Raw genomic sequence first — 22,296 nt, forward strand, 5'->3', positions numbered from 1 at the left:
CTTTATCTGAAAACTGCCTATTCATATCCCATGACTATTTGTCAATTAGGGAATAGCTTAATTTTTTGTAAAACTGATTTAATTCCTTATAAAATTGAGAAATGAGACCTTTGTCAGAAGTTTTTGTTATAAAATGTTTTCCCTCAATTTGTTGCTTCTCTTCTAATTTTGGTTACATTGATTTTTTTTTGTACAGAAACTTTTTAATTTAATATAATCAAAAGTATTCATTTAAAATTTTGTAGTTCTCTATCTTTTGCTTGGTCTTAAACTCCTTCCTTTCTGATAGATCTGACAGATACTATTCTATACTATTCTAGTACAGATATACTATACAATACTATCCCATAGATCTGACAGATATACTATTCATTTGGAATTGTTGTAAGCCCTGGGAGACTACAACTCCCAGGACTCCCTTCTACAACTTCCTCTGACACCTACCACTTCCTTTGTGGGAGGTGTCGGAGAAAGTATAAAAGAGTTTGGTACCTTTTCAAGCTCTCTCTACCCTGGAGGGTCTGCTCTGGAGCCCGGAAGCTCTCAGATCCTGAGCTCTCTCTCGGAACCTTTTTCCCTTTCTATCTACCTCCTAGTTTTCCCTAGACCTTCCCTTTTCTAATCTAAATAAAACCTAGCTATTCTAAACCTAAAGTTGCTCTCTGATCTTTTATTTGAGCTCGAAAGGCTCTGGTCAATTTCGCCCTGCTGGGGCTGGGGACCCGATACCTTCCTTTCCCTTCCTCTACCTTCCTCTCTCTTTTTTCCCATTCCTCCAACATTCCTACCTTCCTCCTAACCCCCCCCCCCTCAGTTTCTGGTGACCCAGATGGACCTGAACCTGCCTGCCTGACTGCCTGTTGACTATCCTGCATGCCTTCCTGCCTAAGGTAAGCGAAAAAATTTTCCTCCCAAAAACCCAGCCCAATGGGGGTCCCTCCCCCTACTAAATCACTGCCTGGCTCCTCTGCCTCAGCAAAGATCCTAGATCTAAATCCCACCCACCCAAACCCAGGAGCCTTAACTCTAATACCCCTCAGCCTTGCTGGGCTAAAACCCAGCAGGGGGGCTCCCTGGAAAACCCAGCAGGGGTCTGTTAAAACTCTGGTTCCTTTCTCCCCTCAACCACCCAACACTCAAGTGGAGTCTCTTCCCCTACTCTTCCCCTGCTGAGCGCCTCTTCCTTGGCAGGGGTTCTGAATCCCCCTCCCAACTCAGGAACCTAGCCAGCCCACGGAAACCCCAGTCCACTTAAAAAACAAACAAACAAAACTCAGCCAGTGGCAAAGGACCCAGCAGGGGGTCTGCCAGTGGCAGGAAACAAAGATCTGCCCCCAGCGGGAACACTGCTGGGTTCCAGAAAAACCCAGATCCCTCTCTACCTTACACCCACCTGAGCCTAACTTCTCTCTACTGCCCCCCCTATTCGCTTCAATCTCTCCCTTTGGAGAGATTTTGCCTTTTAAAAGTGTAATGCAAGGTGACTAATGGAAACTTTTTGCTTCTGTAATTTCTAACGGTCACAAAAAGTCAGTTAAACATCTTAGAATTTTCAGAAAGTCAGAAGTCAGAACTTAATGCTATAAAAAGAGGTGAAGTTCCAACTGACGATGGCTTTTGCCTTCTGGCTTTCGCTGTGGCTGGAGGCATTTGCTTTGGCTTAGGCTGTTAGTTGTGGCCTTTCAGCTTGGCTTTGCTTCGGCCTTGGCCTGTGTTATCTTGTCTTGGGGAAATTTAAACCTGTCTCATTTGTCTGGACCTCTCCCTGATCTCTCCATCTACATTCCCTTCCGTTCCCCTGAATTTCCTTTGGGCCTTGGGTGGGAGGAAGGGCTTGGTGATTGAACATTGTGGGTTTTAGTTTCTATAGACAAGTAGAGTATCCTCAAATAAGTTACCCCTAGTTTTAGTGATTCAATAAGGACTTTACTTAAAAGGCAGTCAAATCTTCCTGACTAGGAGAGCAGGGCTCTCTCAGTCTAAACCTCTCTGCGACCCATCCCCCACCTTCACCCTCTCCCTAGCAGCAGTTAGAAAATCCTGAACCTCTTCCCTCTGACTAACCTGAAATTAATAAATCCCCTTGTTACCTACTCAAAGCCTCTGGTGAATCATTGTACCGAAAATTGAGACAAGGACTAAAGAGGGAAGGAATAATTTTCTTTTATTACTTAAAAGAACTGGGGGCATCTATCTTGGCAGGCAGTATCTACCCAAGACTTCCTCCAGCCATCAGTTTGACTGGCAGGGAGAGGCCCTCTCGACTCCTCCCTCAAAAGACTTTAGAAACTAACGAGAGAAAACCTCCAGCCAAACCCTAAACATTTCTTACTGGCCCTAGTTTCCTTCCTGTATCCTCTGTCTCAAGCTTCTGGGAATAAACCTGTTTGAGCTGCCTCTCCTACATACCCCATTTCCTTTATCTCCTACATACCTTCTGGTAACTTCTTTCCTCCTCCAATCACCTTATAATCACCTATATCCCCTTTATCCTTCCTCACACCCAAATTGCCTCGTTGACCCACTCAGATTATCTTATTTACTTCTTGATAACATTAATTGGCAAGCAAAGTTAGCGAACTGCCTAAATTTTCTGTGACAACCAAAATGAAGTTAGCTAGGATAACTTTTATCCTATCTAGCATCTCAATGATTTCTTGGTCCCTAATGCAGGATATGGTGGATTTTTGGTTTATAAGGGTCCATAATTTTGTGCAACAACTACTGAACATCTATGATTATTATAAATGGTGAGCTCTGACCCTGGCTGAATGTATTTGCTTCATCCCAATAGCCACAGCCATAATCCTAACAATCTGGCAATTCCTTATGGTCTCGAAAAATGTTTTCTCTCAGCTGTGGCAATGGTTTAACTCAATTACTTCACAAAAGAAAGATACTGATTCTGGGGAACTAGTAGATAATATCAAACTACTATTCCAAGTACTAAAACAGGTAAGGGAAGGAAAGGAACTGTACAAGCACACAATTCTCCAGCTAGAGATTGTGGAGTCCAAATATGTAGGGAATAATACCACCAATAAAAAATCAAAACCCAATAACAACCAACCATCCACAAATTCCATACTGTCACTTTTACCAATTGTAGACAGAACAATTGTGCCGCCTGGTGAAGGGGTAGTGCATGTGAAAACATATAAAGCATTCACCCCAATTAGAAATTACAGAAGCAAAAAGTTTCTGTTAGCCTCCTTGCATTACAAAAGGCAATACCAAAAACCCCAAACACTAAAAAAAACCCACTTACCTTGATTATGAGCCTGGCGGCTTTCATCATATATTTGGGCTTTCATTGTCTATTTTAGCTTTAAACTCGCTAATTCTCCTCCCACTGTGTTACTGAGCTGCAGTACTATCTTGGCCACTAGAGGCCAGCACTGAGCACTCACTGTGCTCCCCCCTCCCTTTTTTCTGCTAAGCTGCAGTGCTACCTTTCTGCCACTGTAGGGCAGCACCAAGGACAGTGCCAATAATAATACATCAAGAAAATAATAATAAAATTTTGCAGCTGAAACCAAATAAATAAATAAAAACAAATAAATACATAAATAAGAACAAACAGTTAAATAAATAAAAAATTAGAATTAAAGTAAACTGAATAAAGAAAGGCTAGCTAAGTAAAAAATAAATAAAAGCCTCCCAACACATTTGCACACAGCAGAACTTTTTGGCTTTTGTCAAATAAAGGTTTCCAAAAATATCCTTCTTTTGATGCTGCTGGGAAATTTTCTTTTTCTAATTACCAATAACATGCAGAAGGCTACAAATAGGAAACTATAGGCCCAGATCCAAGCAGCATTACAAATCCAATTGGACAATTTCAAATGCTCTATGCACAATGCACTGAAAAAGGAAGATCCAATTCAAAGATCTGATTCAAAATTTCAGGAGTATCCAATTCAAAAATCTGATTCCAAATTTAGTGAGGCTGTTCCTGAAATACTCAGAGAGGAAAGTCCTATTCCTCCTATTGCTCCTGAAATAGAAAAGGAGATGGATGTGAAGAAACTCCTCTCTCATCTTGTGCATCTCCTGGCCAACCTTCCCTCCCCTCCTCCTTCTCCTGACACTCCTTTCCCTTCTCCCAACCCACAACCTATTCCAACTGAGACCATATCAGTTCCTACCCATGCCATGGTAAGCAGGCAAACACCTCAAAAGCCCTATACTGCTTCGGTAAGCACCAAAATGACTAAAAATAAACTAAAACCACGCTATGATTCTGATTTATATGATTTTGATTCCTCTGAAGGCCTTTTCCCCTTAAGGGAAGTGCCTACACTAGACAGATCTGGTGATGTGATAAATTTAACACACCATATTCCATTCACTCCTCAAGATAGCAAAGAATTTAAAAAAGATGTTCCAAATTATAATGACAAACCCATAGCTGTAATGAAAAGGATGGAAGAAATATTTTTCCAATACAATCCTTCCTATAAGGATGTGGAAAAATTACTCCAGATCTTCCTGACACAGAGAGAAAGAACAAAATCATCTCTCATGTAAATAAGGCCCGATGACGAAATGAAGTACACTGGCCACCAGAGGATCCCCATTGAAATTATAGTGATCCAGAGGAATATTTGCAGTTAAATAATGCTAGGGCTGCAATATTAAAAGCAATGAAAGAATATGCAGAATGTTCAGACAACTGGACGAAATTTGATCATTTAATGCAAAATGGTGATGAAACTCCCTCTTGGTTTATGGGCAGGCTTATTGAATTGGGAGCTAGATATTTGGACTTGGATTTATCAACAGGGCAAGGAATACAACAAATAAATTGTAAATAATCCTAGCAGAATGGTCCAGGATTACTTTAAGATGCATTGTCCCAAATGGCCAGAAATGATTTGGACAAATTAAGGAAAAGAGCTGTATATGTCACTAAACTACATGTAGAGACAAAGGCACAAACTAATGACCTATTAGATACCATACAAAAAGAACTGAAATCATCATGAAATAAAATTGAAAAACAGGAAAGAGGGCATGATGATACCACTTGCCCCTCTCCAAGAGTCTAATTATTAATCTCTGACCTGCCACTTCTATAACAAGAAGGGTCACTTGATGATTTGCAGGAATTTGTTACAGACGATTAGGAATAATAATAACAACTACAACAATTTCAGGAATAAGAATAACAATAATAATAACTATAGAAACAATACTTATTTCAGGAACAATAACTATAGGAATCTCAATTTCAGGACTGATAACCAGGCACATAACTCACAACAAATGACCCCACAGCAGTATCTCCAAAATGGAACTCGTCCACGCAGTACTCAGGGTGCTAATGCCCCTCCAAGGGGAGCCCAAGGAACTACAAAAACATTATGAAGGAGTGTGGGGGGTGAGGGGGCACAGGAATCAGAGGATACAAACTTTGATTTTCCAGACCCCAATATCCTGCTGCCTGTTGTCCCTATCCACTGCCACCCACATACTAATGAGCCTCACATGATGTTGAAAGTTGGCGAAACTTATTATGATTGTCTCCTGGACACTGGAACTTCCAGGTCTGTATCGAGGAGCACACCTAATTCAGCTTGTGACTCTATTGGCTCCCTAAAAGTAGTAGATGTATCTGGAAAACCTCAACAGGCCCCAAAGCTTTTTGCTTGCATGGTAAGCATAGGACCCCTAACTGTAGAATATTCATTTCTTTTAATGCCTGGATCTCCTATAAATTTGCTGGGAAGAGACCTTTTGTGCAAACTTAGAGCCACAATAACTTGCTCTCCAGATGGTTCTATGTCATTGGAAATACCCGAGGAGTCTTTAAATCTGCTCCCTGTACTTTTCTCAGAGACCCAGGAGGAGAATAAGCCTCCCACCTTGGGAATACCTACTGACATCCCTGAGCCTCTTTGGGCCACATCTTCCAATGTAGGCCTACTTAAATTAGCAGTTCCTGTTCAATTTAAGACAAAAGGAGGTCCAGCTCCTCCATTCCTCAATACCCTCTATCAAAGGAAAGAACAGAGGGAATTCTTCTAGTGATTAATTGAACAAGGGATAATAATTCCATGTAAATCAGGATATAATACACCTATTTTACCTGTTAAAAAAAAAAAAACAAAAATAGGCCCAGATGGAAAAGCCCAATATCGATTTGTCCAAGACCTAAGAGCTGTAAATAATCATGTTATAAAAAGACATCCTGTGGTTTCAAACCCAAACACAAAAATTTCTTCTATTCCCAGCACAGCTACACACTTTACTGTTGTAGACTTGTGCTCTGATTTCTTTTCTATACCTGTGCAAGAGGATTCCAGGCATATCTTTGCTTTCACCTGGAAAGGTTCCCATTTGGACCTGGACTCAATTGCCTCAAGGGTTTGTGGACAGCCCTACATTATTTAGCAATTCTAAAATGCAGATACAGATGCCATCAAATTCAAACACAGCTGTTTAATCCAATATATGGATGTTTTGCTCTTGGCTTCACCAAATGCTGAAGCATGTCAGGAGGATAGCAAGCACCTCCTTTTGGAACTATATAAGAGAGGCCATAAGGTCTCAAAAGAAAGTTCAGTGGTGTCTCCCCAAGGTCCCATATTTAGGTTTCATTTTAACTGCTGGGTCCCTTATTTCTCCAAAACGTATTGAAAACATTCAAGAATTAAGAGCTCCTACCACAAAAAAGCAATTAAGGGCAATTCTTGGAGCAACAGGATTCTGTTGGCAGTGGGTCCCTTGCTATGGGGAAATTGCAAAATCCCTTGTAGCACTTACAAAAAATTCAGTCTCTGAACCACTTAAATTGGAAACAGAACACCTGACAGCTCTTTCTAATTTAAGACAAGCTATACTGTCTGCCCCTGCTTTAGGCAACCCAAACTATGATAAACCATTTATTTTATATGTCCATGAACAGAGAAGGGTTGCTTCAGGTGTTGTGACTCAACTTTTGGGACCTGCTCAACACCCAGTAGCCTAATATTTGGCCCATTTGGACCCAGTAGCTTCAGGAGCACCACCATATCTTAGAGGAGTAGCTGCAATGGCTCTATTAGTGACGAAATCTGCTGACATAGTATTAAGATGCCCTCTGACCATAATGTGCCCACATGAGATCGAGGCATTATTATTGAGACATAGGACACAGTCATTTACAGATCAAAGAATTACAAAATATGAAATAACCCTCTTGAACAATGAAAATATCACAATAAAGTGCTGTGGAGTTCTTAATCTTTCAACCTTGCTCCCTGATTTGCCAACTTCTGAAGAACCTTTACATCAGTGATTCCTAAAGTGGGTGCTGCAGCGATCCCAGGGGGAGGGGGGGTAGTAGCGGTGATGGCCACAGGTGCATTTGTGGCCGGTGAATAACTGTAAGGGGGTAGTGACAGTATGTGACAGGTGGCACTAAGTAATATTTTTTTCTGGAAAGGGGGCGGTAGGCCAAAAAAGTTTGGGAACCACTGCTTTACATGATTGTACCTCTTTAGTGTCCATTGCTGATAAACCTTGCAGTGATTTACTGTACACCCCTTTGGACAACCCTGAATTAATATATTTACAGATGGTTCATCCTTTATGAGGGATGGCATGAGCTATACAGGAGATACAGTAGTTACTGAATTTGCCACTCTGTGGTCAGCTTCCTTACTCTCAAATGTAAACGCACAAGGAGCAAAACTCACAGCTTTAAAACATACCTGTATTATAGCAAAGGATAAGAGGGCCATAATTTACACTGACTCCTGTTATGCATTCGGCATATGTCATGCTGTAAGCATGCTATGGCTTCAAAGGGGATTCCTGACATCAGCTGGAAAATGTATTGTTAATGGAAACCTTATTACAGAACCTTTTTCTGCCCTCCAGCTCCCCGATGTAAGAGGGAGATAGCTGTTGTTCATTGCTCTGCACATACACATGGTACTGACTCTGTCTCCAGGGGAAATGACCAAACAGATGCTGCAACAAAGATAGTGGCCTTGGAGGGACCTGAACTCATTTTGGCACTGACAATCACTGATGATTCTGATCTATCCCTTCCCTATACTGACAAGGAAGTGGGACAATGGAAAAAGAAATTTAAAGTCAAACAAGTTAATGGAGTATGGGTATCATCAGACGGCAAACCCCTCATCCCTAGAAATTTCTATACCCAAATTTGTCAATCCATTCATAAACGTGGTCATTTTAGCACCCAAGGCATTGTAGACTCTGTTTAAAAGAGTATAGGTAGCACCTGGAATAACTACAATTGCCTCAAAAATATGTACAGCTTGCCCTACATGTCAGGCCTTTGATCAACATTCTTTACGTGGCAAAGCCTTTGGTGGACATCCTCTTGCTTACACACCATTTGAGCATTTACAAATTGATTTTATCTCTATGCTGGTAATTTTGCCTGGTCATAGTTGATCAGCTGACCAGGTGGCCTGAAGCCTTTCCTACTGCTCGGGCCACAGAGGCTTTTGTTGCCAAAGTCCTCCTAAAAGAAATTATTCCTTGTTTTGGACTGCCAGTACAGATTGATTCAGATAGAGCAGGGGTCGGCAACGTATGGCTCTCGAGCCATATCTGACTCTTTCTGCAGGAGCCATAAAGTCAATTTTTTTTAGGGGCTGTTACAGGAGCGCGCACTGTTACAGGAGCGCACACTGTGAGCACTGTACAGCTCTCACGAAATTACATTTTAAAAAATGTGGCGTTTATGGCTCTCCCGGCCAAAAAAGTTGCCGACCCCTGAGATAGAGGAAGCCATTTTATGGATTCAGTCTTATCACAAATTTATTCATTTTGGGGATAACTCCTAAATTTCATACAACTTATCATCTCCAGAGCTCCGGCCAAGTTGAACGGATGAATAAAGTTAACTTAAAACTATAATTGGCAAATTGTATATGGAGACTCATCTAAAATGGCCCGAAATTCTCCCTCTGGCTCTATTTTACCTCAGAAGCCGACCCAGAGGTGATTTGCACATCTCACCATTTGAGATGCTATTCGGACATCCACCTATTCAGGCTCAACCATTTACCCCTGCCTATACTTCATTGTTAGGAGGGGATACAACCATTGCCATGTACATCAAACAATTACAAACAAAATTGCGAGAGCTCCACGATTCTGGAGCTGCTGTTCAGCCAGGCCCCACAGACTTCTTGCTTTACAATCTAAACCCAGGTGATAGCGTGTACGTAAAGAACTTCAAATGCATTCAGTCAACTGAACCTTCTTACGATGGACCTATTGTCCAGGTCCTATTGACTACACCAATGGCTATTAAAATTGGGGAGAAGGAGTCATGGATTTATTGTAGCCATGTAAACGAGTACCTTCTGTTGATAATGAATAATTGACCGGTATTGAAATTGACTATTGATTGTATTTGTGACTTGCTACATCTGTACTTTGTTTTTGTTTTGTTATTGTTGTTGTTTCACTGGATTTGGATATATTTCCTTGAAGGAAACCTGTATTGAGTTGACTTGTGAAATTTTTGTATTTTCTTAAATGTATTATTGCTTTTATACATCAATTGTTTTACCTCATTTGCACTCACACTGTGGATCATGGCTAAGTTAAGAGGAAATGTTCTTGGGTAATTCTTGGGTAAGAAACTTTATATTCTACCCCTCCTTAAGCAACACAAATTGCAACATACATATACATATGAATTGCAACATACATATGCATATATTTTTTTCATTGTCACTGATTATAGGAGATACATATATTTTCAAATTTTAGCACATTTTTTAAATTGTATGTTCAATTTTTGTATTTGAAGCACGTTATCTAAATTGAAAGAGTTATTGATGTATAGTGTAGGTTTAGTATAATTATTTGTTCTAACTGTAACTGCCTACCCAAAAGCCTTAGACTAGTGAAACTTCCATTGGTATTTTGCTATAATAGGACTTAGTACATATGGCTGATTCGAAGAAATGGGATCAACAAAGGAGCACAGGTTTCATCAATAGAGTGCCAAAGACACATGGCTATCTATATAGTGCCAAAGAAGCACGTACCTAACCTGATCGATGCCAAACGATCACACAGGTCAAATAGCAAAGCCAATTCTACTAAGATTGCTGAGATTTCTATGCCAATAAAAAGGACTTGAACCTAGTGTAAGAATCGAGGTTGCAAAGCTTAACATACATTAAGATGTAGGACTCCTTGAATTACATTCCTTGTGAAAATTTATATCAATTACCTAACAATTGGCTGTTCTGGCTCCACATTCTATCCCTGAGAAGAAATGACGACAGAAGAAAAGAAGAAATGATGTTAATATCAGACCATCAAATACAAATCTAGTCCTTTTTCCTAAATTTCTTACTATGGTGGTTGACTGAGGTCCTGGCTGCTAAGGGAAGTGGGTAAGTGCATGATGTTGGACATGGATTGCTTTGATTGGGCATTATTCAAAGACCTGGTGTTTAATGAGTATATAAAGGGGCCTTAAGCTAGTAAAACACTAGATGGAGGGAGGTGCTAGTTGTAAAAGGTTGGAGTGAGCTGTGCCCAGGCTGAGCTTGAAACTGGTTATAAATGTATCAAGGATCCAACCCAGGTTAACTGAGTGTCAAGTGAAACTCTCACTGCTAGATACCAGGCTCCTTTAAGATGTCAGATTTCCAGCCGTTTCCTGCTGAGGAAGTAGCTTCCTATTGGTGTATCTTAGGTTGACAGGAAGTGAATGTTGAACTTCCTGCCCTTCAGCAATGGAGTTTATACCTGCTGAAACTGATCAGAACCTTTCCTGTTGGCTGTCCCTACTTGGCTTTAGATGGTAGGCAGAAACCACAAAGTTCTCAGGTTAAGGTTAAGGGGTTTATGGATAACAGGAGTAATGGGAACAAGGCAGTGGAAAGAGGGTTAGGAAATACTGAGAACTAAGAATGAAAGGTTTATCTGACTCAGGTTGCTAATAGATCTTGTCTGGATGCTCTTCTGCTGACCCAGGACAAGCAGCCCTGGGTCAGAGTGAGGCAGTCTTTGGGTAATAAATAAAGTTGATCTTTGACTAAAGTTTGACGGTAGTGCTGATAGTATTGATAAGTTGTTCTGCTGGATTGGTTTAACCCTATCCTAGGCCTATGAGTACCCAGGTTCCCACTCCCACCTCCCAGTGCCCCAGGGGGTATGGGGTAAGCGAGAGGTCGGGAGAAGTCAGGAAAGAACAGAACACAGCCCTGGGTCTCCAGGGCTTTATATACTCTTGGCCCAACTGGCAGTTGGTGCTTGCCCTGTTGCTCATGCCACAGTTAACATTCCAACCAGGGCAACTGACAGGTTGCCCCAAGCCAACATGGCAATGTTCACAATCCTATATTACAAGTGTGATTTTTGTTTTGTCTTATTTAGAATTTTTTCACATGAAAATTTAGAATTGGATGTTTAGAATTTTCCATCCACCAGTTATTTGGCCTTTATGTGCTAATTTTTCTAATGAATTTGATTGGCAATGATTCATATGCCTCCTGTCTCAGCCATATTATCCCTCTGTGATTTCATTGTTTCTTTCTATCCTCCTCAGGGGGGAATGTGTTTTTATTTCATATGAAGACTTTAAGTTGTTTTAGGAAAAGAGATTTACTACCTCCTGAAATCTAAATGGAGATGCCCGTGGAGACAACATAGAGAACACATGCTGATCCAGGAGCCTAAGAGAGCAACTGGATCTATAAAAATTTTAAATTTTAGGGGGTTTTAAAATTCATTTGTCTGGTTTAAAATTAATTTGTTTTGTTAAATTCACCAGTTTTGTTTAAATGCACTTATTTTATGTATATATATGTTTAGTTATAAAAGGAGACTGCCCCCTGAATATTTTTGTAAAGGAAGCGCCATTTGATTTCCTTATATTGTAAAACACTGTTACTATTCTCCCCTTATATTGATGTATAGGATCCTGAGCACCTTTTCCCCTTTCTATCTTCCTCCTAGTTTTTCCTAGACCTTCCCTTTTCTAATCTAAATAAAACCTAGCTCCTCTAAACCTAAAGTTGCTCTCTGATCTTTTATTTGAGTCTGGAAGGGCTCTGGTCAAATTCCCCCTGCTGGGGCTGGGGACCTGCTATCTTCCTTTCCCTTACTCTACCTTCCTCTCTCTTTCCTTCATCCTCCTTCCTATCTATCCTCCCTTCACCCCCTCACAATGTTCATCTAATTTCTTTATGATTTCCCTCTTTATATTTAAGTCATTTACCCATTCTAAGTTAATCTTAGTATAAGGTGTAAGATGTTGATTTAAGCCTAATTTCTCCCAAACTGTTTTCCAATTCTCTTAGTAGTTTTTTTCAAATAGTGGTTTCTTGTCCCAAAAGCTGGGATCCTTGGGTTCATCAAACACTAACTTGCTACTGTCATTTATCCCAAGTCTATTCCATTGATCCACCCCTCTATCTCCAAGCCAGTACCACATAGTTTTGGTGATCACTGCTTTATAGTATAGTTTGAGATCTGGTAAAGCTAGGTCTCCATTCTTCACATTTTTCCCCCCATTATTTCCCTTGATATTCTTGATCTTTTGTTATTCCAGAAGAACTTTGTAATGATTTTTTCTACTTCTATAAAAAAGTGTTTTGGTAGTTTGATACCAAACTGAATAAGTTTGATAGGTATTGCACTGAATAAGTAAATTAATTTAGGTAGGATTATCATTTTTATTATATTAGGTCATCTTATCTACAAGCAATTAATGTTTTTCCAATTGTTTAGATCTAGTTTTATTTATATGAAGTGTGTTTTGTAGTTATGTTCATATGATTTCTGAATTTGTCTTGGTAAGTAGATTCTCAGGTATTTTATCTTGTCTAGAGTAATTTTAAATGGAGTTTCTCTTTATAACTCTTGCTGTTGGGTTTTGTTGGAAACATATAGGAATGATGATTTATGTGGGTTTATTTGGTACCCTGCAACTTTGTTGAAGTTATTGATTGTTTCTGCTAGTATTTTAGTTGATTTTCTTGGATTCTCCAGAATGTCATCTGCAAAGAGTGAGAGTTTAGTTTTTTCACTGCCTACTTTAATCGCTTCAATTTCATTTTCTTCCCTAATTGCTATTGCTAGCATTTCTAGTACAATATAAAACAGTAGTGGTGACAATGGGCATTCTTGTTTCTCTCCTTATCTTATTGAGAAGGTATCTAACCGGTCCCCATTGCAGATGATACTTGCTGATGGTTTTAAATAAATACTGTTTATTATTTTGAGGAAAGGCCCTTCTATTCCTATACTTTCTAGTGTTTTCAATAGGAATTGGTGTGTATTTTGTCAAAAGCTTTTTCTGCATATATAGAGATAATCATGAGATTTCTATTAGTTTGGTTGTTGATATGGTCAATTATGTAGATGGTTTTCCTAATATTAAACAATTCTTGCATTCCTGATATAAATTCTACCTGGGGGATGGGGCAGCTAGGTAGCTCAGTGGATTGAGAGCCAGGACTACAGACAGGAGGTCCTAGGTTCAAATCTAGCCTCAGACACTTCCCAGCTGTGTGACCCGGGGCAAGTCACTTGAAACCCCCCCCCCCCCCCATTGCCTAGCCCTTATCACTCTTCTGCCTTGGAGCCAATATACAATATTGACTCCAAGATGGAAGGTAAGGGTTTAAAACAAACAAATAAATAAATTCTCCCTGGTCATAGTGAATATTCCCTGTGATAACTTGTAGCCTTTTAGCTGGTGTTTTATTTAATATTTTTGCATCTATGTTTATTAAGGATATTGGTCAATAGTTTTCCTTCTCAGTTTTCCTGGCTTGGGAATCAGTACCATACAATCACAAAAGGAATTTAGTAAGACTCCTTCTTTGCCTATTTTGTCATATACTTAAAGAGTACTGGGATTAATTGATCTTTAAATCTTTGATAGAATTCACTTGTGAATCCATCTGGCTGGGGTGATTTTTCTTAGCGAGTTCTCTGATGGCTTATTCAAGTTCTTTTTCTGATATGGGATTATTTGTGTATTCTATTTCCTCTGTTAATCTAGGCAATTTATGTTTTTTTTGTAAATAATCATCCATATCACCTAGATTAATACTGTTAATTTGGTTCTCTTCTTTCTTTTTCTTAATTAAATTAATCAATACTTCATCTACTTTATTTGTGTTTCCAAAATACAAGCTCCTAGTCTTATTTATTAGCTCAATAGTTCTTTTACTTTCAATTTTATTAATTTCTCCTTTGATTTTTAGGATTTCCAATTTGGTCTTTATCTGAGGGGTTTTAATTTGTTCTTTTCCTAGTTTTTATAGTTGCATGCCCATTTTGTTAATCTCCTCTTTCTCTTTGTTGTTAATGTGGGCACTCAGGGATATAAATCTTCCCCTGAATACTGCTTTTGCAGCATCCCAAATTTTTTTATATGTTGTTTCCTCATTGTACATTCTCTTCTTTGAAATCATTACTTGTTTCAATGATTTGTTCTTTAACCAACCAGTTTTGGGGAATCAGATTATTTAACTTCCAATTAATTTTTGATTTGCCTCTCCATGTACCCTTACTAATGATAATTTTTATTGCAGTATGAGCTGAAAAGTTGCATTTATTATTTCTGCTTTTTTGCATTTGTTTGCAATCTTTTTATTCCCTAGTACATGGCCAATCTTTGTGAATGTACCATGTGTTGCTGAAATGAAGTTGCATTCCTTTTTAAACCTATTTACTTTTCTCTATATATTTATTAATTCTAATTTTTCAAAGATTTCATTCACATCTCTTACTTCTTTCTTATTTATTTTTGGTTTGATTTATCTAGATCTGATAGAGGAAGGCTGAGGTCTCCCACTAGTATAGTTTTACTATCTCCCCTTTAAGCTCAAATAGTTTCTCCTTTAAAAATCCAGACACTATACCATTTGGTACATACATATTGAGTATTGATATTTCTTCATTGTCTATACTGCCTTTTATCAGGATGTAATTACCTTCCCTATCTCTTTTAATCAGGCCTATTTTTACTTTGGCTTTGTCAGATATTATGATTGCATCTCCTGCTTTATCTCACTTGATGCCCAATAGATTTTGCTCTAGCCTCTTACCTTTATCCCGTGTCTACCTGCCTTATGTGTGTTTCTTGTAGATAGCATATGGTAGGATTTTGGTTTCTAATCCACTCTGCTACCACTGTTTCCATTTTTAGGTGAGAACATCCCATTCACATTCAAAATTATGATGACGACCTGTATATTCCCCATCACTTTTATTTCTTCTTTTAGTTCTGCCCTTTCTTCTTTCATTGTTTCCTTCTACATCAGTTTTGCTTTTAATCAGTCCCACTTTTCCCCACCTTTATTTTACTTTCCTTCCTTCCCCCTCCCATTTTTCTTTAAGTACTATTAATCGCCTCCACCCACTCCTCTCATTCCCTTTTAATACTCCCCACCCTACTCTCCCCTTCATTATTTCCTCTCAACTTCCCTATAGGGTAAGCTAGAATTCTACACCCCAAGATATCTGGCTTATCTTCCTTCTGAGAACTGATTCCAGTGAGAGTAAGGCTTAAATATTTCCTATTACAACTCTCTCCCCTGCTTATAACAGTATTCTTTCCCCCACCCACCCCATGCATCTCTTTATGTGGTATAATTTATCCTATTTTACTTCTTCCTTCAAGTTTCTATTAGTACCATTCTCTTTCCCACCCTTTTTTTTGTGTATCATCTTAAACTACTCAGAACCACAATCTCTGCCTATGAATAATTCTTCTATTTAATATGATAATGAAAACAATTTTCAAGAGTTATAGATATAATTTTTCTATATAGGAATATAATCAATTTAACTTTATTGAAGGCCTTAAAAAATTTCCCCCCTCTTTCTTCTTTACTTTTTTATGTTTCTCTTCAATTTTGTATTTGGACATCAAATTTTCCATGTAGTTCTGGTGTTTTCTTTAAAAATGCTTAGAAATCTTCTGTTTTGTTAAGTGACCTATACTATCCCCTGAAAGTATATATTCAGTTTTGGTGGGTAGGTGATTCTTGGTTGTAGATCTAATTCTCTTGCTTTCCTGAATATCATATTCCAAGCCTTGTGGTTCTTTAGTGTGGAGGCTGCCAGATCGTATGTAATCCTGACTGGGGCTCCTTGATATTTGAATTGTCTCTTTCTGGCCACTTACAAGATTTTCTCCTTAGCCTGCAAGCTCTTGAATTTGGCTATTACATTCCTGGGGGTTTTCTTTTGGGGATTTAATGTAGGTAGTGATCTATGGATTCTTTCAACATCTATTTTGCACTCTTGTTCAAGAACATCAGGGCAGTTTTCTTGGATAATTTCTTCTAATATGATGTCAAGGCTTTTATTTTTTTCCCATGCTTCCAGGTAGACCAATAATTCTCAAATTTTCTCTCTTGCATCTGTTTTCCAGGTCAGTTTTCTTTTCAAAGAGATATTTTATGTTTCCTTCTATTCCTTTATTCTTTTGATTTTGCTTTATTAATTTGTGCTGTCTCATGAGATCATTAGTTTCTACTTGCCCAATTATAGTCTTTAAAGACTTATTTTCAGCTACGATCTTTTGATTTCCCTTTTGGGTTTGGTCTATTCTGCTTTTCATGGCTTCCAGCAGGTCAATTCTGGTCTCCAATTCGCTTATTTATTTCATTTGATTCCTGTGCCTCTTTTTCCCTTTGGGCAATTTTGTCTTTTAAGCTGTTATTTTCTTTTTCTATTACTTTCATTTCTTTTTCCCATTTTTATTCCCATTTTTCATTTATCTTTCTTACTTGGTTATTGAATTTTTTTTCTTTTTTACTAAACCCTTACCTTCTGCTTTAGATTCAATACTATGTATTGGTTCTAAGGCAGAAGAGTGGTGAGGGCTAGGCAATGAGGGTCAAAATGGGGGTCAAGTGACTTGCCCAGGGTCACACAGCTAGGAAGTATCTGAGGCCAGATTTGAACTCAGGACCTCCCATCTCTGTGCCTGGCTCTCAATCCACTCTGCCATCCAGCTGACCCCTTGAACTCCTTCTTGAGTTCTTCAAGAGCTTGTGACCAATTTCCATTTTTTGGGCAGGGAAAGTCTGCTTGTGTTTGCTTATTTGTCACTCCCTGCTGCTGCTTCTGTATTTTGCTTTTTTTCTTCACAGAAATTACCCAGGGTCAAGAGCTTTTTTTGCTGCTGCCTATTCCTTTTGCTACTAGTCGAATGGAGTTCCTGCATGTTGGTGGACATTGCTTTCTTAGTTTCCATCTCGCAGGGTTTCACCTTGGTTGTATCTTCCCTTCCCAGTCTGAAGTCTAAGTCAGGAGGGCAGGCAGTTCTTTGTGTAGTGTGCTTTAAAGTCTTTTGCCCTAAGGCTATTTTTCCAGTCCCTACTGCCTCTGCTGTGGCCTCTGTGGCCAGCCTTGTCCATGCCCAATCTCAGCACTATACTGCCCAGGCTGCATGCTCATCAACATCAGGTCTCAAGGCCTCGCATTGCCCTCAGGGGTAAGTCTGTGGTTTCAGCCAGCCCCTGAGAATTTTGAGATTTCCCCGGCCCTCACTCTGACTCTGAAGTGGTAGGTCGTTTGAGGAAGGGATGACCAGCTTGCGCTTAGATAAGTGTAATTTCGTCCCCTTGTAGTATGGAAATTGCCAAATGTTGCCTACCTCCAAGGGTGCATCCAGTGGGTAAGCCCCTTTATTTGACAAATTTTGAGTTGTCTTTTTGAGATGCTCTGCAATGATCAGTTGGAAGGAGATTCAGAAAGCTCCTGTTACTCTGTCGCCATCTTAGCTCTCTGCCTCCTGATACCTATTACTGTTGAGAATGCTCTCAGTCACCAGACTCAAGATCTCTGTGTAATTCTCAATTTCTCATTCATACTCATCCAAATTTCTTGTCAAGTGTTTTCTATTTCCGTAACATTATATCCTCTTCTCACCACATATTCACCATCTTGGTGCCTGAACTACTGCAATATCCTTTCTTTCCACTTCTAATCCATCTTTATTCTACTAAAATACAGTCAGATGACGTCACAATTCCCCATTTCCCGTAAATTCCAGGGGCTCCTTATTGTATTCAGGAACAAAGAAAAAAATGCTCTGTTTGGCCTCTAATTTAAGGTAATCTAAAAGGCACATAGTGATGTGGGAAAAGATATCAGGAAAGGGACTCCAATTTGATACAAAGATCAGTAAATCCTTTATACAGAGCTGATCATTGAATCCTTGGAAGCTAATAAGTGACTATAGACTGACTTTCATTTCTTGGTGGTATGCCAGGTTATTAACTTGTTTTATGATTGTTTTCATTGAGCCATCAATAAGCCTTGTTTAAGAATGTTTTAATGCTGAATGAATCCTTTAGTCGAGCCAGCTCTTGGACCAACTCCTTCTCCTGACTCTGCAGCCACAGCCATAGTTCTAAGCCTTATCCTCTGTGGTCTGGACTATTGCAACAGGTTTCAAAGTGACTTTCTACCTTTCTAATCTTGTTATCTTCCTTAAGCTTTAGCATAAGTACAGTGGACAGAATGCTGGGCCTGGAGAAAGGAAGACCCGAGTACCACATTTGCCTTACTTAGCTGTGTGACCCTGAGCAAAAAAATCATCTAACCTTTATTTCGCTTCCTTAATTGTAAAAATGATGAAAATAATAATATACCTATCAACCATGGTTACTGTGAAGATCAAATAAGATAATACTTATAAAGTGTAAGCACAGTGCCTGTTATATAGTAAATGTCATATAAATGGTTTTTATCATCATTATCACTTGCACTTGTCGAGACTTTTTAGCAATAACATATAATAAAATGAAAATTTAATGGTTCGCCACTTAAAGCCCACAATTTTATTCTTTCCAAATTATTTTCTTGCTATTTCCTTAAATACTTTTTCACCAATGAAAAGTTTTCTTCCTCTCCTTCCCTTACTCCCAAGGAGATTAAAAAATTTTGCTGAATTTTCTTAAGCAAAGAGAGAGAGGAATTGCTACTTAATCTTCACCGTGGCTTACGATTTCTTCTCAGAGGGAAAACATATTCTTACTTAAGTAGTAAAGAAGTAGTCCTGACTTAACGGTTACTTAAAAAGGATAAAACAACAGAATATAGAGTTTTAAACTTTTTTTTAAGAACACGTTGTCAGAAAGTTCTGATGCTCAAAGTCCCGAAAAAGGCTTGTATTTTATTGCTGGTCTCATTTTATAGAGCAAACTGGAGATCAAATAGAAAAAGTCGTATAGTTAGTAAATAGCAGGGCTAAGTTGTAAACTTTAGTCCTGTGGCTCCAAATCTAGGCCTCTCTGCATAATATTATAATTGCTTCAGAGTATTTTATAAAACGCAAGTGAGAAAAAGTCAGACAAAGCTGATAAGAGTAGAATTTTCCAATAAAAAATGAAGATGCATTTTTAAATAAAGGAAAAACTTTAAAAGCAACAGAATATCCTTAACATGTTACTGTTGATTGGTTAGAAGAACTAGAACTTTAAGTTATTTTTATAGGACTAGTTTTAGTCCTTTAATATTTTTCTGTCTGTCCCTCTTTATGTTAACTGCAAACAGTTGCAAGGAAAATAATAGAAAAAAAATTAAGTTTTCCGCAAAGTAAATCATTTAAAAAGATTACAGAAAAGTAAAGTCCATGATTTTTTAAAAAGACAAAACCAAATTGAACCACCCCAAAAAAGAAAAGCCTGAGTTTCTTAAAAAAAGTTAACCCAGTATATGTAAAATGAGTTTATTTTATTAATTCAAAATTCTTTACTTGATGTGTACCACCATGCCAGCTAAAGGTACAATGAAATACCAGCTGACTATCCAAAAAGAGGGATAAATTCCTGTCATTCTCCCACATACCGTGCACAATATTGGAGACCTGCTTCAACACTGGCTTCTCCATTTTTTTGGCATAAAAAGCTGCATACCACACTCGCAATTCAGTGCCTGGAGGAATGTCCCGGGAGGTAGTGAAGTAAATGTCATTGTCATGTTGAAAGGCAGTCAAGTTCTGATGTTCATATTCTACTGCTGGCCTCACCATCATCATCCAGTTGCAGTCATCCTCGTTGGATGTGTCAAAACAAACCGAGTGCCCATCCTTCTGGAAGACCTAACAGGTGGAAATGCAATGGTGTGGTCATCTGCTAAGATAAGGAGGAAAAAGTACTACAGGAAACCTTGGCATAGAAATTAAAAGTGAAATACCTAAGACAATAATAACTTCCTAAAAACATGTTTTAAGTATATGAGATAGTCAACAAATGGATTGATTTGCATAGCTTAAAACTTGACACAAGGGGGGCAGCTGGGTAGCTCAGTGGATTGAGAGTCAGACCTAGAGACGGGAGGTCCTAGGTTCAAATCCGGCCTCAGACACTTCCCAGCTGTGTGACCCTGGGCAAGTCACTTGACCCCCATTGCCCACCCTTACCAATCTTCCACCTAGGAGCCAATACACAGAAGTTAAGGGTTTAAAAAAAAAAAAAAAAAAAAAAAAAAAAAACTTGACACAAAAGTTAGGATAACGTCTGCTGTCTGAGAACTAAGCGAGGACAAAGTTTCATTACCAATACGTTGGCTTCTAAGTGATACATTCTTTCACCACAGAAAATCATACAACAAGGAAAAATACAAAGTAAGTTTCATGTGCTAATCAAGTCTTATGAAGTGATGATAGCTGAAGGATAGAAAAGGTGACAGAGGACCAAAAATATTATAGTTGTTAGGTCATCCCTAAACCTTAATTTTTATATTGGTACATTTAAATGTGAGATACTCGTCTAAAAAACAAGTATTGCCATACCTTAGAGGAAAATGAACAATATCAATATTGATACTTTCACTATAGATGTAACCAGAAAACATAAAGAAGTCATAAATGAAAGAACTGATTGTTCCTCCAAGTAGAAACTGTGAGCCAGTAAAAGGATATGGTCAAATTTGTTTATGACTACAAAGTTAACCAAACAATTCCAAAATAAATTATTTCACTGGATATTTGGTCATCTAATCTTGAAATGTTCATTAGGGAGTATAAGCAAAATTGTTCTTTATACATGAATTTCTGTTGCAAAGGAAAAGGGATAGAAAATTCTATGATGAACTTAAAAACAAGTCAAAATCTAATTTGATAGTTGGTGACTTTATTGTAACAAAGGATGATAGAAATATGTTACAGAATATTTTTCAATGAACTATCTCTTACTACTCTTAGAAGCTGTTACACACTTGCTTCCAAAAGAGTGAGAAGACATCAGAGATAGTAAGTACCAAACATCACAAATAAATAAATTAATTAATTAAATTGACTATCTTGGCAGAAAACAGTTGGTTAACTGAGTGAGTGGCATTTCAGATTAAGTTGTGTGCTAGCCTTTGGCTAGTAAAAGTGAAGTACAAAACGAATACCAAACTTTGAGAGGAAAGGGAACAAGCATTCATTAAATGCCTTCTACGTGCTAAGTACTGTGTCAAGCATTTTACAAATATTTGATTTGATCCTCAACACAACTTTGTGAAGTAGATATTATTATCCTCATTTTAGTTGAGGAAATGAAGGTTAAACAGACTCTTGCCCTGGGTCACACAACTACTAAGTGTCTGAGGTGGATCTGAACACAGGTCTTCCTGACTCCAATACTAGAGTATGTGCCATCTAGCTGCAGAAAGAATAAAGATTCATTGCATGTAACTGTAATTCTAATCTGACCTCCTCAAAATGATATTGAAAAGAGGTCAAAGAATATAAATAAATCTTTTTAAAAAAGAAGAATAAGAACTATCAATAACCTCCTAAAATCACTAATAATTAAAGAAATACAAACTCAAATAAGCTTGAGGAATTACCTCAAACAAGAAGAAATTCATTAGAAACTCAATGAAGAGAGTAGTGGTAAGACAGGTACAATGACTTGCTGATTGTGGCACTATGAACTGGTTTAAACATTCTGGAAAACAACTAGGAACTATTGTGTATGTGTGTGTGTGTGTGTGTGTGTGTGTGTGTGTGTTACTAAATTGTTAATATCCTTTAATCTATTATTCAAAAGGCATGTGTTGAAAAGATATGAACCAGCATTTGTTAAAAATAAATACAGACTTTAAACTGCAAAACTACCTGGTTCAAATCATCAATAATAAAAGAAATGCAAATCAAAACAAGTCTGAGATTTCTTCTCACACCCAACAAACTGACCAAGATAATGAAAGTTGGGTATAGTCAATACTGCAGGATGTAAAGACTAGCACACTTGATTCAGTCACTGTGGAATTATGCTAAGCAGGGAATTTTGACTCAGAGATCCCATGACAGGTTATTCAGGGAGGAGGAGGGGAAGAACA

The 22,296-nt window shown here is 38.3% G+C and overlaps 1 protein-coding gene across 1 annotated transcript in view; it reads right to left on the bottom strand.

The window, feature by feature from the left end:
- The window catches only part of PRDM15 (PR/SET domain 15), a 204,593-nt gene that overhangs the window by 160,722 nt on the left and 21,575 nt on the right, over positions 1 to 22,296 (bottom strand). The window contains exon 4 of the mRNA XM_044670316.1: positions 19,832 to 20,065. Within this exon, the coding sequence (XP_044526251.1) occupies positions 19,832 to 20,065 (234 nt within the window). The remainder of the gene's footprint in view (positions 1 to 19,831; positions 20,066 to 22,296) is intronic.

The sequence above is a fragment of the Gracilinanus agilis genome, chromosome 3 (assembly GCF_016433145.1).
Source record: "Gracilinanus agilis isolate LMUSP501 chromosome 3, AgileGrace, whole genome shotgun sequence".
Taxonomy (NCBI): Eukaryota; Metazoa; Chordata; class Mammalia; order Didelphimorphia; family Didelphidae; genus Gracilinanus; species Gracilinanus agilis.